This window comes from Centropristis striata, chromosome 14, assembly GCF_030273125.1.
Source record: "Centropristis striata isolate RG_2023a ecotype Rhode Island chromosome 14, C.striata_1.0, whole genome shotgun sequence".
NCBI classification, from domain to species: domain Eukaryota; kingdom Metazoa; phylum Chordata; class Actinopteri; order Perciformes; family Serranidae; genus Centropristis; species Centropristis striata.
In genome coordinates, this window is record NC_081530.1 from 34,638,090 (window position 1) to 34,657,961 (window position 19,872).

At 40.1% G+C, this 19,872-nt stretch overlaps 1 protein-coding gene across 1 annotated transcript in view; it reads left to right on the forward strand.

The window, feature by feature from the left end:
- Positions 1-265: 265 nt before the first annotated feature.
- LOC131984793 (F-actin-uncapping protein LRRC16A) overlaps positions 266-19,872 on the forward strand; it is a 52,050-nt gene continuing 32,443 nt past the window's right edge. The window contains exons 1-3 of the mRNA XM_059349767.1: positions 266-667; positions 9,640-9,737; positions 15,792-15,842. Coding sequence (XP_059205750.1) covers positions 631-667; positions 9,640-9,737; positions 15,792-15,842 — 186 coding nt within the window. The 5' untranslated portion in view covers positions 266-630. The remainder of the gene's footprint in view (positions 668-9,639; positions 9,738-15,791; positions 15,843-19,872) is intronic.

The following is a 19,872-nucleotide window of genomic DNA, read 5'->3' on the forward strand; positions in this document are numbered from 1 at the left end:
TAAATAATAATAACAATAATAAAATATATATATATATATATATATATATATATATATATATATATAGTAAATATAGTTAATATATAGTTAGTTGGATGGAAAAAAAAAGACTAAAAACATCTTATGCTAGAGAGTTGTAATGCGTGTAAATGACCACTAGGTGTCACTGTTCTCTTGTTTTTAACATGAAAAACAAACTTTTGTTCCTTTTTCCAGGCCGACAGCAGGAGAGGAGGGGTCACTGGAGTGTGTGAGTGAAGAAATGAGTTGTTGTCACACACACAAACACACACACACACACACACACACACACCGACTTGTCGTCACTTTTGGATTTCTGTGTAACTTTAAGCAGTTAGTCCTGTGGATGCAGGATAGTCCAGGTGGTGCAGGTATGGAGGAGCGGGTCCAGCACCACTAACAGGTAAACAGGGAGTCGACCATAGACTCTATATAAATAAATCAAGAAGGAGTCGACAGGTGAAGAAAGAAAACGGGACTCCACCTTGATTTCCCCTCCGGGTGAACCGCTCCGTCCAGCGGTGTGTCCTCTCGGCTCTAGCCGCCTCTCCTGCCCCTCTCCCCGGACTCTCCTCGGGCTTCTCCTCGGGCTCCTCCTCGGCACCAGACATGGAGGAAAAAGCGGATTTTCCCAACGAACTGTTCGGTAAGAAAACTTTAACTTCAGCCATTATTCTGCCTTTGTTCTTCTTCCTTTTCTCAGGTAACAAGTTAAACTTTTTAAAGGTTGTAATATCTTTGGTTAAAACTTTTAGTTTCCCCCCAAACTCGATCAAAACATTAATAACTCACTTTAGAGCCCCAGTGTGTTATAAGAAGCAGCTTAAACTATCATTAAATCATCAGAAACTCACTTTAAAAGCCATTTTGCGGATATAACTTTCATTTAAATACATAAAGCTACTGTCAGACATAGAAATAAAGAAATGTTGTTGGTTTAAAGGCCATTAAATCATCAGAAACTCACTTTAAAAAGCCATTTTGCTGATATAATTCAACATTTAGGAGCTAAACTTTCATTTTTAATACATAAAGTTTCTGTCAGGCATAGAAATACAGAAACATTGTTGGTTTAAAGGCCATAAAGTCATCATAAATCACGAATAAATGAGATAAAAAGCTGATGGGATAACTCAAAAAGTTACCACAGAAGGTAAAAAAAACTTTTAGTTTCCCCCAAAACTCGATAAAAACATTAAAAACTCACATTAGATGCACAAATGTGACATTTTGTGTCTTTTCTGGTCATTTTGTGTCTTTGTTTGGTCATTTTGTTTCTTTTTTTTTGTCATTTTGTGTCTTTTTAATAATTTTGTCTTTTTTGGTCATTTTGGGTTTTTTTTAAGTCATTTTGTGTCTTTTTTTTTGTCATTTTGTGTCTTTTTTAGTCCTCTAGTCCAACATAAAATGTGATTTTGAATCTTTTTTTTAATTTTAAACGTTGCAAATGTGACCAAAGGTGTCAAATCTACCATATAAGAGGGTTCCATCCAGTTCTATCATTTTATACTAAATCTATTTGAGCTTGTCTCCAGTTTTACTTGGTATATCATCATCAAACTGAAACTGGCCTCATGGAGTTTACAGCCAGAACTTTAGAGGTAAATGTACAGTAGGGCTCCACGCTGCTTTGTTTTCTAGTCTGATGGAGGCAACAAGTCTGATTATTTGGAGCTTTAGTGACTCCACAGGGTTAAACTGTTGTAAAGTGTCAGTAATGAGACTTTTTCTGTATTTCTGTTGCTGTTTGTCAGTAAAAAGCTGTTTTGGTGCCCTGAGGGCTCGACTGGCTACCTGAGAGCTCCTCTAACACTTCCTTATCTAGAGAGAGAGCGACAGAGAGAGAGGGAGAGAGAGAGAGAGGGAGAGAGAGAGAGAGAGAGAGGGAGAGAGAGGGGTGTGTCCTGTTAAATTCCTTTGGATTGTGAGATATTATCAACACAGCCTGGCTGGATGACTGAGAGAGTAAATCAGCAGAGTTTACTGCAGAAAGGAGCTCAAACTGTTCTAACGGCTTTAATGGCTCCGATGCAGACGGATTCACTGGAAATCTGAGCTAAAATAAGAGAAGTTTGACTTCAATTATGTTTTTTGCATGCAATGAAGCATTTGCATGTATTTTGGGCTAATGTCTTCACATTAAATTAATTAATTAATTCACCTTTATTTAACCAGGCAGGTCATTAAGAACAAATTCTTATTTACAATGGCCGCCTGACAAGCGACAAGGGCCACTTGAGGGAAGGGGAGGTGGGCTAGGGAGTAAAACACAGTAAGGATCGTAAAAACGCAACAACAACAGTAACAACAATAACAGATAACAAAATATATATATATACACACACACATATATATAAAATTACAACAATAACACAGACAGACAGACAGACGAACAGCAGTCAACAAAAGATGAAAAAATGGTGAGGTGGTATTACATGGTAGAAAAACAGTTGCAGGAGTCAGTGAGAATGTCTGAGAGAGCAGCTTTGAAGCCAGGGATGGAGATGAGCTGGTCCAGTTTGAGGGTTTTTTGCAGAGCGTTCCAGTCAACGGCAGCAGCCGATTGAAAGGATGCGAGACCAATGGAGGTGGAGGTTTTTGGTATTTTTAATTTGATGTAGAGTGAGGACTGGGTATTGTGTGTGACAGACAAAGGGTGCAATAGGTGATGCAGATAGGGGGGTGCAAGACCAAGAAGGGTTTTGTAAATAAAAGTAAACCAGTGCATGTTTCGACGGGTGTGAAGTGAAGACCAGTGGACCAGAGAGTATAGCGTGCAGTGATGTGTGTTGAAGGGAGCGTTTGTGGCAAACCGGATGGCGGAATGGTAGAGGGTGTCAAGTTTGGAAAGTGTACCTTTGCATGCAGACCTGTATATGATGTCACCATAATCAATCATGGGGAGAATTGTCATTTTGATGAGGGTGAGTTTGGCAGAGGAGGTGAAGGTGAAACGGTTTCTGTAGAGGAACCCGAGTTTGGCCTTTACTCTGGATTGGATGTTTGAGATGTGGTTGGAAAAGGATAGTGTGCTGTCTAACCAAATGCCCAAGTACTTATAGACAGTGACCTGGTCCAGGGAAGTACCCTCGCTGGTGGTGATATTTAGGACAGGGGGGGGTTTAGCACCCTTACGACAGAACCACATGACCTTGGTTTTTGAGGTGTTTAGAGACAGTTTAAGGTGAGTGAAAGCCTGTTGGATGTGGAGGAAGCTATCTTGAAGTGTTTTGATTACAGTGTTGGAGGAAGGACCAGTGGCGTAAAGGATTGTGTCATCAGCATATAGGTGAATAAGTGAGTTACCAGAAGACAGAGGTATGTTATTAATGTATGTGGAGAACAGTGTAGGACCGAGTATGGAGCCTTGGGGGACACCCTTGGATACTGGGAGAGGATGAGAGAGAAGGTTTTCAAACCTCACCCGCTGTACCCGATGTGAAAGATAGTGAGAAAACCAGGACAGTGAGTGATTAGTGACCCCAATACTGCTCAGTCTATCTAAGAGGATGATATGATCAACAGAATCAAAAGCTTTGGCAAGGTCAATGAATATTGCAGCACAGTGTTGTTTAGCGTCTAGCGCAGATGTGATATCATTGAGAACCTTTAAGGTAGCTGTAACACAACTGTGACAATGCATTTAAACTGTACAAATAGCTTACACTTTAACACAATATCAATCAGACTTTATTTGTACAGCACTTTTCATACAAGAGAGATCTAACACAAAGTGCTTCACATAAAAAAGGAGAAAATAATAATAATAATAATAATAATAATAATAATAACAAGACATAGAAAAGCACAAACTGAGGAAGCTCCATCTGAATGTGGAGCAGTGAGGAAACACTGGAGGCAGCTTAGAAATAAATTAGATAAAATAAATAAAAAACAAAGTAAGATAAAATAAAATAAAAAACAAAAGTCAATACTAATAACAATTAAAAAAAAAAAGCTAGATAAAAAGATGAAAACAATAAATGAATAATAAAAAAATAGCGTATGATAAAATATATGTATATATATAAATAGACAAATAAATAATAGCAAATAAATAAATAAAAATAAAGTAAGGTAAGATAAAATAAAATACAATACAATTAAACATAATTAAGAAGTACAGTATGAGATATATATAGACTAATAAATAGTAGCAAATAAAGAAAGAAAGAGAAGAGATGCCAGCTATGTGTTTGAATATCTTTTTTTTTAATTATTACAACAGATCATTATATCCATTTTTCCTTTCATACTTTATGAGGAAAAATAGTTTTTGTATTATTACATCAAGTTTACACACACGGGTCTAAAATGACCTTGTGCATTAGAAGCGTAGTGATACAAAAAGTGATTCACTGAATTAACATGCGAGTATATGTGTAACTATGTTTGTCTTATTTTGAAGGTTTAGCTTTAAAAGAGTTGTTAGAACCACCAGGTTACATTGGAAAATCACATTTTTAACATTTGAGACTTATTAGAGCCACCCAATAATAAGTTCCATTGGAAAAACACCAATTTAACAAAATAGGATAGTTAATATTTGTGTCTTCTTTGTCAGGTTTTAAATTGGTGACAACATATAAACACAGAAATGACCTTGTGCATTAGAAGAGTAGTGATTAAAAAAAGGGTTTTTATTCAAAAAGTTAGAAATTAAAACAAAAAAAATAGGATGTATGATGATTAAAAACAAGGTATTTGTGGAAAGCCTGCAATACTGAATGATGAAATTAATTTATTGCAAAGATATAGAATATAAAAAGTCGGGTCACTTTAGACCATGTTTTGCATCAAAGGGTTGATGATAAAAGGCAGTTTTGGTCATATTTTTAATATGGGGCCCAAAGCTAAGATCACAATCAATGATAACTTCCAGGTTTTTAACTTGTTGACTAGAGTTATTAAACCTCTGCAACGCCCCAAAAGCCTGTTTTAACCCTAAAAGAAGAAGTGCAGTGTTGCCATGCAGCAGGCGGAGGCTGACTCACCACCCCGTGCTCTCTGTTACGCTGTCTGCAGCCCGATTCACACCGTCTGTCACTGGACGCCTGATGAATGGAGCTTCTTGTTGGTTTTCATAAGACTGACCTGACACTGGGGGGGGGAGGGGGGTCTCTAGATCTGACCTTTGGCAGAGTAACTCACTCAGTGTGTTTACATGAACAGTTTAATCGAGCTATGCTTAAAAATCGATATTGCCGTCTAATAGGACTTCTGTCCTTGTTCCAGTTTACATGCAACTGAGAAAATCTAATAACTGACGGGAACGTGTCCTCCTCCTCACCACTGGGTGGAGATATGCGTCGTTTCAGCAGGTTAATATGGCGCCTTTCTGTTGACCTCAGTTAGACACTTTGTGCCGTCGCTACTGACCGGCTAATGCGACCGGCTTCTGTGAACGGCTAATGCGACTGGTTAATCAGACCGGCTAATGCGACCTGCTAATGCGACTGGCTAATCCGACTGGCTAATCCGACTGGCTAATGTGACTGGCTAATGTGACTGGCTAATGCGACCGGCTAATGCGACTGGCTTATCAGACTGGCTAATGTGACTGGTTAATCAGACCGGCTAATGCGACCTGCTAATGCGACCGGCTAATGTGACTGGCTAATGCGACCGGCTAATGCGACTGGCTAATCAGACTGGCTAATGCGACCAGCTAATGCGACCAGCTAATGCGATCGGCTAATGCGACCGGCTAATGCGACCGGCTAATGCGACTGGCTAATCAGACTGGCTAATGCAACCAGCTAATGCAACCGGCTAATGCGACCGTCTTATGCGACTGGCTAATCAGACTGGCTATTGCGACCGGCTAATGCGACCGGCTAATGCGACCGACTAATGCAACTGGCTAATCAGACTGGCTAATGCAACCAGCTAATGCGACCGGCTTATGCGACTGGCTAATCAGACTGGCTATTGCGACCGGCTAATGCGACCGGCTAATGCGACTGGCTAATCAGACTGGCTAATGCGACCAGCTAATGCGATCGGCTAATGCGACCGGCTAATGCGACCGGCTAATGCGACTGGCTAATCAGACTGGCTAATGCAACCAGCTAATGCAACCAGCTAATGCGACCGGCTTATGCGACTGGCTAATTTTGTTTGCCTCCCTGCTCCGACCAGGAGGTTGCTGCCTGTTTAAAACAGAGACGAGCCTAAATCCTTCCACTTGAGCAGCACTCGGTATCATGTAAAAAAATTTGATACTGGTTTATTATTAGATCTTGGTACGAGCAAGCTGCATGTTTATTGGCCCACAGACATTGGTGAGAATTTCTCTGTAGGTATTGTTGGAATTTGTTATTGACCGACGAGGCATTTTTGGCCATTCGTTGAAAGGCAGTTTGGTCGGCGTGCTTAAGAATCGTAAATGAGACAATGTTTGGCATTTCTGTCCAAAAAAAGTGATTGTTTCAGCTCCGCTTTAGAACATTGTGTCCTCGTTACAAACACTTGTTTTATGAGAAAGCTGTTGTTAAAATCCACAGGAGTTAATATTCCATGTGGTGACATGATGCAGCCATGAAAACATTTTCTCTCACTCCGCTACAGCTAAAGACGGTAACGCTGGAGGCTGCAGCGTCGGCTGGAGGCAGTATCAAAATGACCAAAAAAAGACACAAAATGACCAAAAAAAGACACAAAATGACCAAAAAAAGACACAAAATTACTAAAAAAGACACAAAATGACAGAATAAAACTAAATTACTTAAAAAAGACACAAAATTACTGGAAAAAAAAGACACAAAATGACCCAAAAAAGACACAAAATTATTGAAAAAAGACACAAATTTACTAAAAAAAGACACAAAATGACAGAAAAAAACTAAATTACTTAAAAAAGACGCAAAATCACCAAAAATAGACACAAAATGACTGAAAAAACACTAAATTACTTTAAAAAGACACAAAATCACCAAAAATAGACACAAATTTACCAAAAAGACACAAAATGACCCAAAAAATACACAAAATTATTGAAAAAAGACACAAATTTACTAAAAAAGACACAAAATGACAGAAAAAAACTAAATTACTTAAAAAAGACGCAAAATCACCAAAAATAGACACAAAATGACTGAAAAAACACTAAATTACTTTAAAAAGACACAAAATCACCAAAAATAGACACAAATTTACCAAAAAAAGACACAAAATGACCCAAAAAATACACAAAATTATTGAAAAAAGACACAAATTTACTAAAAAAGACACAAAATTACAGAAAAAAAACTAAATTACTTAAAAAAGACACAAAATCACCAAAAATAGACACAAAATACTTTTAAAAAGTCACAACATTTTTAGAAAAGGACACAAAATTACTAAAAAAAAGACACAAATTTACCAAAAAAAGACGTAAAATTACAAAACAAAGACACAAAATGACCAAAAAAAGACACACAATTACAAACAAAACACAAAAATAACCAAAAAATAACACAAAATGACTGAAAAAACACTGAATTACTTAAAAAATACTTTTAGAAAAAGACCCAACATTTTCTCTCACTCGCTACAGCTAAAGACTGAAACTCAGCCAGACGTTTATATCAAACATGTTGCAAGTTATTACACTAAAGTAATTAGTCCGGCTGGGAACTCCTTGTTTTTGTGTGAGCGAGAGAGCGAGAGAGCGAGGATGGATAGATGGAGGGAGAGAGAGCTTGTCCATGTGTTTCTGATCAGCCTGCACGCTGCTTCCTGCTCTAATGTTTTCATCCTCCTCATGACCTCATCATGTGTCTGGAGGAGGAGGAGGAGGAGGAGGAGGAGGAGGAGGAGGAGGAGGAGGACAGCATGATGTCATAAAGGGAGGGACGAAGCTCTCACACTCATTAAAACTTGTTCTTCTCCGTGCACAAACACACTTTTTTTTCCTGCTTTTTTACCCTCATTTTACCTATTTTTTAATCCTAATGTCTTCATGTTTTCTGTCTCCTCATTCACCTCCTTTCCCTCTCTCTCTCTCTCTCTCTCTCTCTTTCTCTCTCTCTCTCTCTCTCTCTCTCTCTCTCTCTCTCTCTGTCTTGTTACTTAATCTGACTCCTTCACCCTCCCCCTCTTCCTCCAACTGTCCCTGGATTTTCCCACCACTTAACCAGCGGTGGGAAAATATGGTTTCTAACCCATAAATGGACAAAGACACAAAATTACTAAAAAAAGACACAAAATGACCAAAAAAAGACACAAAATGTCCTAAAAAAGACACAAAATTACTAAAAAAAAGACACAAAATTACTAAAAAAAAGACACAAAATGTCCGAAAAAGACACAAAATCTCCAAAAAAGACACAAAATGTCAAAAAAAAGACACAAAATGTCAAAAAAAGACACAAAATGTAAAAAAAAGACACAAAATTACTAAAAAAAGACACAAAATGACCAAAAAAAGACACAAAATGTCCAAAAAAGACACAAAATGTCCAAAAAGACACAAAACACACACCAACAGCCTCATTGGCTCCCATATTAAAAACGCAGGAGGATTTCTGTAGAAAAGCATATTTAACAGTTTTTCAGATCGCTCTAACAAAGCTATTTCTTCATTTTTCTTCACAAAAACCATATGTAGACGTTCAGGAAGAACTCAGGACGCTCAAAGTGAAGTCGGATCAATGATAGGTATTATGGTTTTGCCAAAAATGCTTTTTGTTTGAGGCCAGAAATTCCACTCTGTCCACCTCTGGCTGCTGTCACTGTTCCGGATCATTCTACAGCGGCAGTTAATTCTGTTGATTGCTCTGCTCTGATTGGTGGACCACAAAGCCTTTGATCCTTTGATGTGATTACAGTTTGATTAAACGCACGCACACACACACACACACATTTTGAGGTTAAAGGGCATAGTTTGACTCATAGTTAGACTCACATTGATGTAAGGCATGGGTTTCAAACTTGCGGCCCGTGGGCCAAATGCGGCCCTCGTGACGATATTTTGTGGCCCCCACCTTGATATGAAAGTTTAATGTGAGTTTTATATGAATGGCACTTTACCTTGTTGTGTGTGGAAGGTCCCTTTAATTATTTCTTTTGGTTATTTTGTGTCTTTTTTCAAATAATTTTGTCTTTTTTTGGTAATTTTATGTCTTTTTTAAAAATAATTTTGCGTCTTTTTTGGTAATTTTGTGTCTTTTTTTTGGTCATTTTGTTTCTTCTTTAAGTAATTTAGGTTTTTTTTCTATCATTTTGTGTCTTTTTTTGGTAATTCTTTGTATTTTTAAAGTAATTTAGTGTTTTTTCAGTCATTTTGTGTCATTTTGTCATTTTGTGTCTTTTTGTCATTTTGTGTCTTTTTGTCATTTTGTGTCTTTTTTGTCATTTTGTGTGTTTTTTTAAGTAATTTGGGTTTTTTCTGTCATTTTGTATCTTTTTTTTTTTTTGTAATTTTGTGTCTTTTTTTTTGTCATTTTGTCTTTTTTTGGTCATTATGATACTGCCTCCAGTGGCCCCCAGGTAATTAGAGTTTGAGACCCCTGACATAAGGCAACAGGAAACACCTCATTATTCCCACTTTAATGAAGCATGAGAGGTGTGGCGACCAGTTCATCTGAAGCTCCAGTAATCAGTGTGTAATGTGACACATCATGTGTGTTTCAGAGAGTGTTCGGGAGGCGGTGGGCCGGAGGGTGAAGCTGACCCTGAGGCGCAAAGTCCAGCTGGAGGTCAAAGGTGACAAGGTGGAGAACAGAGTGCTGGTAAGTGACAGCATCTTTTTTCTAAATGCTGCAAATATAATGTTTAGTTTTCAGGTAATGGCGTTAAGCAGAATTTTAACTCCTCTTCCAGGATGTTTGGTCAGAAATGAGTCTTGTTTAGAGACCTGTCGGAAGCTTTATCACTCAAGTCATTAGCAGTGAAACATTGCTGCCCAGCTCCAACAGGAAAGTTAGTCGGCTGGCTGAGTTTATGACATGAATGAACCATTTATTTTTGCTCCTTTAGGGGAAATAAAGTGCGAGATGCTGCGTTGGTGTGGGCATGTTGCTGCAGGTTACAGCAGAGAGGACAACTAAGACTCTAGAGAACAGAATCAACTTCTTTCAGGCAGATTTTTACACCCTGCAGGTATCACTGCAGCCGTCTTAACACTAGTAGAATGAATCAGGGAGTTAGTATGAGGCTCCTCTGTGACTTGTGAGGACAGCCCTTCTCTAGTCGAAATCCATTTTTAATTAGGGTCACAGGGCAATCGCACCTACAGCAAATTTTTTTCTTCTTCCTCTTCCAGACACAATTTCGTCCCGCTACTAGTCTACTACTACTACTACTCGTCTGCCCGAAATTTTTGCATTGAAATGAATGGGAAGGCCGGAAAAAAATTAGCGAAACAAAACAATAATTGGAGATTTTTAAACGTCTACTTCTCCGGCATAATTTCACCTAGAGACTCCATTTAAACTTTAAACAGTAGACACAAGTCTTGTGTATCAGTGTATTAATCCACGTTTCGATAGGTCATATAGTTTTTTATCAATCCCTGTTCAATGACCATGATCATTTTTGGAGAAATTCTGAGATTATAATGGGTGTGTATTGCACGGAATGTTCGTGTCACAGTGTGTGACATCATCGCCAGAGTGTAGAGGGAGAGAAAAAACTGTCAAAAAATAAATTTGAAAACTGCGCTCCAGGCCGCAAATTCCACTCTAAAGAAATAATTTATACATAGAAACGTAGGAAGATTAGTCTTCTCCTTCACAATCCTCTGGTAAAGCTGTCAGAGTTATAGTTTGGGCGTAGGACGCACAGATGATCCACCAACACCACCAACAGCCTCATTGGCTCCCATATTAAAAACGCAGGAAGATTTCTGTAGAAAAGCATATTTAACAGTTTTTTAGATCGCTCTAACAAAGCTATTTTTTCATTTTTCTTCACAAAAAACATATGTAGACATTCAGGAAGAACTCAGAATGCTCAAAGTGAAGTCGGATCAATGATAGGTATTATGGTTTTGCGAAAAAATGCTTTCTGTTCGAGGCCAGAAATTTCATTCTGCCCACCTCTGGCTGCTGTCACTGTGCTAGAAGATTCCACAGCTGTTAATTTCCGTTGATTGCTCTGCTCTTATTGGTCGACCGCAAAGCCTTTGATGCTTTGATGTGATTACAGTTACAGATACACACCGACAGTAGCCCCTGTGGCCCTTTCAGAATTTCCCCAGAGGAAATTTTCTATTTTGGTGCTGCTGTAGTTCAAATCTCAGTGTTCGGCCCTGGCTGACTCATTTGCGTCTCATTTCAACCATTTTTAAACCAGGCGGCAACCTCCTGGTCTGAGCAGGGAGGCAAACCAGGACGTGCCTTAAGCTGCATTCTACCGAAAATTCTTACATGTAGCGATGACGGCTGCAGAAGCATTTTAGTCCAGTCATTTCAATACTTTTTAATTTTAGCTGTTTGGTCTAATACCTTTGACCCTTTCACTGTATTTTCACTTAATGACAGTTTATTTGAATGTTTTGTTCAGTAAAAATGTCTTGTTCAGCGTTTGGTTGGACTAACAGACACTCCAAGGAGTCGCTGTAACGAACATTTAGTTTTTGTTTTTTGCCAAATCTAACATCTCAGTTAATGCTAACGGGCTGATTTCTGATATTACAAATAATCAATTAAAGGTTTTTGTGATTGACTTGTAATTCAGCAGAAGGAGACTCGTATTGACTCTTTATTTAGTTCTGTAGTCTGTGACTCCTGAGTTCCTGGTCTGGCTGCACATGGTTGTTAAATATTTCTCATGACTGCGGCTACAGTAGCTCCGTCTGAAGGAGATGCTGTGAGTCATCAGTCAGTCAGTGTGTGTGTGTGTGTGTGTGTGTGTGTGTGTGTGTGTGTGTGTGTGTCACACTGCTGCTTCCCTGTTTTCCTCTGCAGCTGAACAGAGACGAAGCATTACAAATCGTCTGGATGCTCAGAGTCTGCAGGCGTTAGGCTGATATTACTGGATATTTTTTATGCTGATATGAAAACTTTATATACATAATGCATAATGCAGAAAACAATGTAAGAACGAGTCACAAAATAAATTTGCTACTGTAGAGTCAGAGTCACAGTCAGATTTCCTTTATTGTCATTGCACAGAGTAACTAGGAAGTACTAGGACAACGACATTAGCCATCAACCCGTCCAAACGTATACTATAAACACACATACAATATGACAGAGGTGGACAGGACAGGGAGACAGAGGTGAAAGAAAAGAAATACAGCACAATGTGAGGAGCTACTGTTTCAACGCAAATGTTAGCAGCAGCGTCCCTTAACTCTATGGAGTTTTGGGCTATTAATTAATAAGTTATTTTGTGTCTTTTTTTTGGTCATTTTGTGGGTTTTTTGTGTATTTTTTGTGTCTTTTTTAGTTATTTTGTGTCTCTTTTTGTCAATTTGTGTCTTTTTTTGGTCAACTTGTGTCTTTTTGGTCATTTTGTGTCTTTTTGTGTCTTTTTTAGTTATTTTGTGTCTTTTTTTGGTCATTTTGTGTCTTTTTTTTTTCATTTTATGCAGGCCCCCGCGGCTCGTTAAAAAGAGTAAGAACGAGTCTCCAAAAGTCTTCCATAACACCAGAAAAAGTCGCTGGATTTGTCACCAGTCGCTTTCTTGAAAAAGGTCTGAAAAGTTGTTAAATATAGCAACAAAGTTGCTAAGTTGGCAACACTGCTTCACCGGCTTTTACAAATGTTGCGTGTTGTTGTGGCGTCCAGTACTACGTCACATCCTGCTTAGTGTTCTATCCAATCAGCAACCAGGCTTTTTTCAGGGGAGAAAAACGACCCTGCTCTTCTACAGGGACTAAAAAAGTCCAGACAAAAGACCCTCAGGACGGCTCATATTCAGATTAGGGGCGTTTTGCCCTATTCTGGGTACTGGACTGTAGTGGAAACACCTTTTCTGTGTCTGAGTATCTGGTTTCATTAGACTGCAGGTATGTGAGCTCACCTCAGTTCTGTGTGAGTGTGAGAATAAAACTTGTGAGGATTAAAGTGGTACCGATGTCCTGACACCACTTTTAACCCGTGATCTTCTTATGTTCACTCAAACTTCTTCACCCAGGAACATGTTTTATTTAATTTTCTTCTCCTTTGACCACATACCACAGCTCCTGTCAGGACTTGACTAAAGCAACCCACTCACAGCCACAGGGTGTTGGGACACACACACACACACACACACACACACACACACTCCACATTCCACAGCTGTAGACCAGCAGATTAAAAACCCGTGCCGTGATTTTTCTTAAAATGAGGCGAAACACTTCTAACTGCTTCAAGGTGATGTGTCGGGCAGATTTGTTTCATTTGTTTAATGAAAATTAAATGCAGATTGTTGCCTGAAATTAAAGTCAAAAGAAAATCTGTCAGAGGGAGAAAACGGGAGGAAAGAAAAGAGTCTCAGAGCCAAAAACATGATAACAACAGAAAACAACATGAGGAATATGGATCTGTCAGGACAAAGTTAACACTAGGGTTGTCACGATATTAAAATTTTCAACTCGATACTCGATACCATTTTCGATACCACCAGGATAAAAACAAAGACCACAAAATTTAACAGAAATATTTTTATTAACAAGAAAAATGCAACATGTAAAAATGAACAGAACCACAGGTTAAATATTTATAATAAAAACAGTTGTGCAAAAAGAAACTGCAACTATGATAACAAGCTTCAGGTCTGAGGTAGTGCAAAAAATAAATAAATCCAATAAACAATAACAATTAGAACAATATTTTGGGCTGTGTGTGTTGCTGTTTTTGTTGCAGGTCGACTTTTCTCTGCTTCATTCTGAGACTTCAAGAGAGGTTTAGGGTTAAACACGGGAGACGCAACTGTGGCCGCCGTCGCTAACTGTGCAAACGTCAGCAGCTGATGGTAAACAAAGCAGCATGGCTAATTATGCACAGCATCTCAGCTGATCATAAACATAGTGATCGTGAATAAACCCGCATCACTAACTGTGCACAGAGTGTCCGGTGCTTGTTGTAAACAAACAGAGATCGCTAAGTGAACACCTCCTGCAGCAGCAGCACATACACACTGTATTGCTACAGAGCTAACTGTTAGCCTGTTAGCATATACACACTGTACTGCTACAGAGCTAACTGTTAGCCTGTTAGCACATACACACTGTACTGCTACAGAGCTAACTGTTAGCCTGTTAGCATATACACACTGTACTGCTACAGAGCTAACTGTTAGCCTGTTAGCACATACACACTGTACTGCTACAGAGCTAACTGTTAGCCTGTTAGCACATACACACTGTACTGCTACAGAGCTAACTGTTAGCCTGTTAGCACATACACACTGTACTGCTACAGAGCTAACTGTTAGCCTGTTAGCAATTTTCCATTCTGGGTATTGGACTGTAGTGGAAACAGCCTTAAGGTTCCATCAGAAACCTTCAGTTTTCTCTCGTTACATGGTCTGCAGGACATGAAACTTGCAAGCAGTGCATCATGGTCCAGATTTCTCACTGTTGCTCGTCTGTTTTCCATTAAGTCGTGCGCTGCTGTGGACTCGCTCACACGTATCAACCTGCTCTCACATCTGCTGCACACCTGAACCTCCATGTCAACAGACCTCAGACTGGAAACACATCAGGCTGATTGTGACGATATCGAACCTGGATCTCTCTCTCTCTCTCTCGCTCTCTTAAAATCTCACCACAGTGAAAATGTGCTGAAGAGGACCATTGCACTTGCAGCATTTCAGTCTCAGCCCCTCGTGCTCTCGTGATGAGTAAGAGTCTGATTTGGTCAGTTGGAAACTGGCTACACTCTCTGTCTGCCAGGACAGAAGTTCAGCACATGGTGAAAGATAATATATAGTATTAGTGAAGAACCTTCTCCTGAGGCCAAACTGCCACTTTCTCTCCAACTGAACCTATTTAATATTTACATGTGAGACCTTCTGACCTCTCTGCTGCAGCAGAAAGCTCCAGAATGCAAAAATAAACATAATTTACCATGTTTCAATATTTATTTAGGGTTCTGTTAACACCACAGTTTGGCAAACTACTCCTTATTACGAGTATGGTTTTAGGTTTTTTTTTTATCAACTACAAGAACACTAAAAGAAAAGTTGTGGCTTACAGTTAAATACCCAGGTAACATATGCTTTCTTTAACGATGTGAATGCAAATATTAAGGCACTAAAATAACATAAATGGTCATACACTCACAGGGAGAGTCCTGAAACAAAGGGGAAATTAGCCAAATAACATGCAGCTTTCTAGCTGGTTACATTAGCCGGTCGCATTAGCAGGTTGCACATTAGCCGGTCGCATTAGCAGGTCGCATTAGACGGTCGCACATTAGCCAGTCGCATTAGACGGTCACATTAGCCGGTCACATTAGCAGGTTGCACAATAGCCAGTCGCACATTAGCCGGTCACATTAGCAGGTCGCCGGTCAGTAGAGACGGCACAAAGTGTCTAACTGAGGTCAACAGAAAGGCGCCATACTGAAACAAGCTGAAACTACGCATATCTCCACCCAGTGGTGAGGAGGAGGACATAATGTTCCCATAACGTCCACATTTGTTTGATTTGGTGTCGCGGTTTCAGTGTCGACTTCTGAACTGTTACTTCCTAATTTATGGTTGATCAAGTCAAACCTCCTCCACTTTTTTCCTTCTTTGTCTCTCACGTGTTGAATCTCACAGCAGGCGGTTGTGTTCAGTCTGAAGCCAGCAGCTCAGTTATTCAGTGTTGTCTGACCAGTGTGTGTGTGTGTGTGTGTGTTCTCAGGCGCTGGCATCACATCGAGCCTATCTGCTGACAGCACGGGTCCCTTCTAAGGTCAGTAAATCTTTCATCTTTTTTTGTAAATCTTTCCCTCTTCCTCTCTACATCTGACCTTCATTTTCATTCTTTCCCCACAGAAAGAAAAGTTTCTGTCTCCTTTAAATTCATCCTCTCTCTCTCTCTCTCTTCTCCTTCCTTATCATTCCAGTCCTCTCTTCTTCTTCTGCCCACCTTCTTCCGTCTGTCTCCTCTTTGGGAATGTTTGTTATTTGTTCATGACAGACATGCTGCTGCTTGTTACTCCAGAGTCAAGTTTGTCTTTTCCTCTCTTTTTGTCTTTAACATTGACAGAAGCCACAGCAGTTTTCCTTCCTTCTTTCCTGACACTTGAAGCAACTAAAATTAACTTTTAACTGGTTGTTAAACACTCTTCATTTATTCTTGACGCCTCTATCTGACCTACATAAGAGGCAAGAGGCAACAAGACCGTCAGCAAGACGGTCTTGTTTTACTGTTTCTATTAAGTTATTCCTAATACCTGCCACAGAGCCAGGGCCGGCTCTAGGTATAGGAGACATAGGGGGTCGCCTAGAGCGCCATCTGCTGGAGGGCGCCGCCAGTCACCCTCGAGGGACAAAAAAATAAATAACATAATCATTTCCAATGCCCATTGTCACCCTCTCTTCGTGTTCTGTCTTGAGAATCATAAATATTAACAAAATAAAGAAACGGATAAACAGTGACATTTTGTCACTTGTGGTGCTGAGTCACGTGATGTGTGGTCATTGCCTTGCCCCCCTTTAGATGGTCAGACCGCTGTCAGAGAGGTCAAGTAACGTAAAGTGACAGACACGTTATGTTTTGATATATCTTATATAATAAAGAAAGAAAGAAAGAAAGAAAGAAACAGATAAACAATGACATTTTCTCACTTGTGGTGCTGAGTCAATTGACGTGTGGTCATTGCCTTGCCCCCCTTTAGACGGTCAGATCGCTGTCACAGAGGTCAGGTCACGTTATGTTTTGATAAATCTTCAAGATGAAACGGCCGTCAAAGCTCTCCGGTGCTCAGTATCAAAAGAAAAGAAAAGAGGAGGAGGAGAAGTCCCAATCTGTTTTTAAATGCCTTTTTGTGTGAAGACGTTTCATTTGTATTAGCTTGCTAGCTAGGTTGAAATAAAGCAACGCTAGCTTAAAACAGTTTTAAGCACCACATTTTTCATGCGGTTTGCACTTTGATCGTCTCTCTTGTCTCTAACTTTGTTAGCGTCTCCAGCTGGGCTTCTTTGAGAATTGACTTGTAAGTTAATAATTCTATAGACAGACAGTTGTATTATATAGCTGGTTGGCACCATGGACAAACAGAAACAGGAGTTCCCCCTCAGAGAAACAGCAAGCGGAGCTGTTCAACACCAATGGATCTCGTCTATGGCACCAGATGGGCTAGAGCTGTACCTGCACAGAGACATTGGGTCAGATTCTGACAAAATCAGACAAAATCCTGCAGGTTTCCCAGAACCTTCCTTTTGCTCAGACACCAGTGAAAGGTGGAAAGTTGTGCAGTTATTAGCAGCAGCAGAGCTTCTTTTAGTTTTATAATGATATTACAGCATAATAAGTACATCCTCTCCCTTTTTCAAGACACCAGACTTGTGCTTTGACTCGTCAGGGCGTTTTCACACCTGCCTTGTTTGTAGTTTGGGCAGGTGTGAACACAGTTATTGCACCAAAAAAACCACACTGTGGATGGACATTTTGACCAATTGAGCAGCTTTGTGTTGCATCCTGCAGCAACAATTTGGTCTCTGATTCACACTGAACAAACAAACTGTAGGTGTGAAACTTCCTCTTTCCTTTTTCTATGAATATATTTGAGCTTTAACCTCTTTTGTCTTGCTTGTTTCAGCTTCTCACAGTGCTTTTTCTTTGGATTGATGCCTTTTTTCCCCTCATATTTCCCTTTTCTAAATCCACATTACTGCTGTGTATGACACTTCTTCTTCATAGTTCTCTATTTTCTGACTATATATCAGAGTGCCCCCCCCCTCGTCTATGTCTCTTTACCCACATGCGAGCACGTCCCACCATGTGGGGACATCTGATAGTTTTACCCACAATGCAGCTGTGAGAACGCAGCCTGTGGGAAAGTAAAACAGAGAGAGGAAGAGAAGTTCAACCTGGAGGGACGGAGATGAAAACGGAGAGAAAAACATACAAGAAACAAGAAAAAATGTCATGTTTTGTGTCATGGGAAACTTTACGGTTAAATTAAAACACTTTTAAGGGATTATACATAACAGATTTATAACTTAAAGAAGAGCAAACTTACAAAAAACAAGCTGACTGAAAGCTGAACTTCCTAGATTTAAGATCCAGAGATTAAAGCTCATCAGAGTCTTTCTGACTGAAGGAGAAGTGAAGCCTCGGCTCTGAAATTACTGCTGCTGTTCCCTTTTCCTCAGCCTCTATTTTAACCTCTCTCTGGTTTTTGGCTTCTCACTAATGAGCGTGTGAATCAGACTGACAGCGTGTAAATAAGTGGGAGAGTGATGCAGTGAAACCAGGTTCAGACTGAAACTTAACTCGGGAACTTGGACGGATTTAAAACCCACATCCTGCTGCAGAGCGGTGTGTGATCGTGACCTCTTGCCTCTTGGATGAAATATGTCTTCTTCGTCTGCAGCCCAGAATGTCTGACTGAGCAGATTATAAAAATATAAAGCACTAAGGACGTTTACATGACACTGGAAAAAAACAAATTATTGCCTTAATCTGACTATAACTGGAGGATGACCCCGGGACAAAAACGTCCAAGAAAGCCGGTCGCATAGCCGGTCACATTAGCAGGCCGCACATTAGCCGGTAGCATTAGCTGGTCGCATTAGCAGGTCACATTAGCCGGTAGCATTAGCTGGTCGCATTAGCAGGTCACATTAGCCGGTAGCATTAGCTGGTCGCATTAGCAGGTTACATTAGCCGGTTGCATTAGCCGGTTACATTAGCCGGTAGCATTAGCCGGTTACATTAGCCGGTTACATTAGCCGGTTGCATTAGCCGGTTACATTAGCCGGTAGCATTAGCTGGTTATGTTAGCCGGTTACACATTAGCCGGTTACATTAGCTGGTTACATTAGCCGGTTGCATCAGCCGGTTACATTAGCCGGTAGCATTAGCTGGTTATGTTAGCCGGTTACATTAGCCGGTTACATTAGCCGGTTGAATTAGCCGGTTACATTAGCCGGTAGCATTAGCTGGTTATAATAGCCGGTTACACATTAGCTGGTTACATTAGCCGGTTGCATTAGCCGGTTGCATTAGCCGATTACATTAGCCGGTAGCATTGGCTGGTTACATTAGCCGTTTGCATTAGCCGCTCGCACATTAGCCGCTCGCATTAGCAGGTCGCACATTAGCCGCTCGCACATTAGCTGGTCTCATTAGCCGGTCACATTAGCTGGTCCCACATTAGCCGGTCACATTAGCCGATCACATTAGCCGGTTGCATATTAGCCGGTCAGTAGCGACGGCACAAAGTGTCTAACTGAGGTGAACAGAAAGGCGCCATATTAACCTGCTGAAACAACTCATATCTCCACCCAGTGTTGAGGAGGAGGACACGTTCCCGTCAGTTATTAGATTTTCTCAGTTGCATGTAAACTGGGATAAGGACAGAAGTCCTATTAGACGCCAATATCGATTTATAAGCATAGCTCCATTAAACTGTGCATCTAAACACACTGACTGTTAGCCTGCAGTAAAGTAAAATCAATTATTTTAAAACTCTCAAAAAAGACAAACATCAGGTCACTGCTCCACAGTTTCACCATCCAGCCGTCTGTGAGTTCCATCCACATGTTCTGATGGTAACTAACTCTGCCTGCAGGCCTCTTACACTGCTTTTAAAAACAGAACATGTTGGAGAATATTTTACACATAATGAATCCAGTTAAAAACACAATAATCACACATGAAACTGAAATAACCCCAGAATAAATCTCAGAGCTTCCTCTGCCAGCTGACCCCTGATCTGTTGTTCCAGAGTGGGCCAGTGGTTTCTAACTGTGTGTGTGTGTGTGTGTGTGTG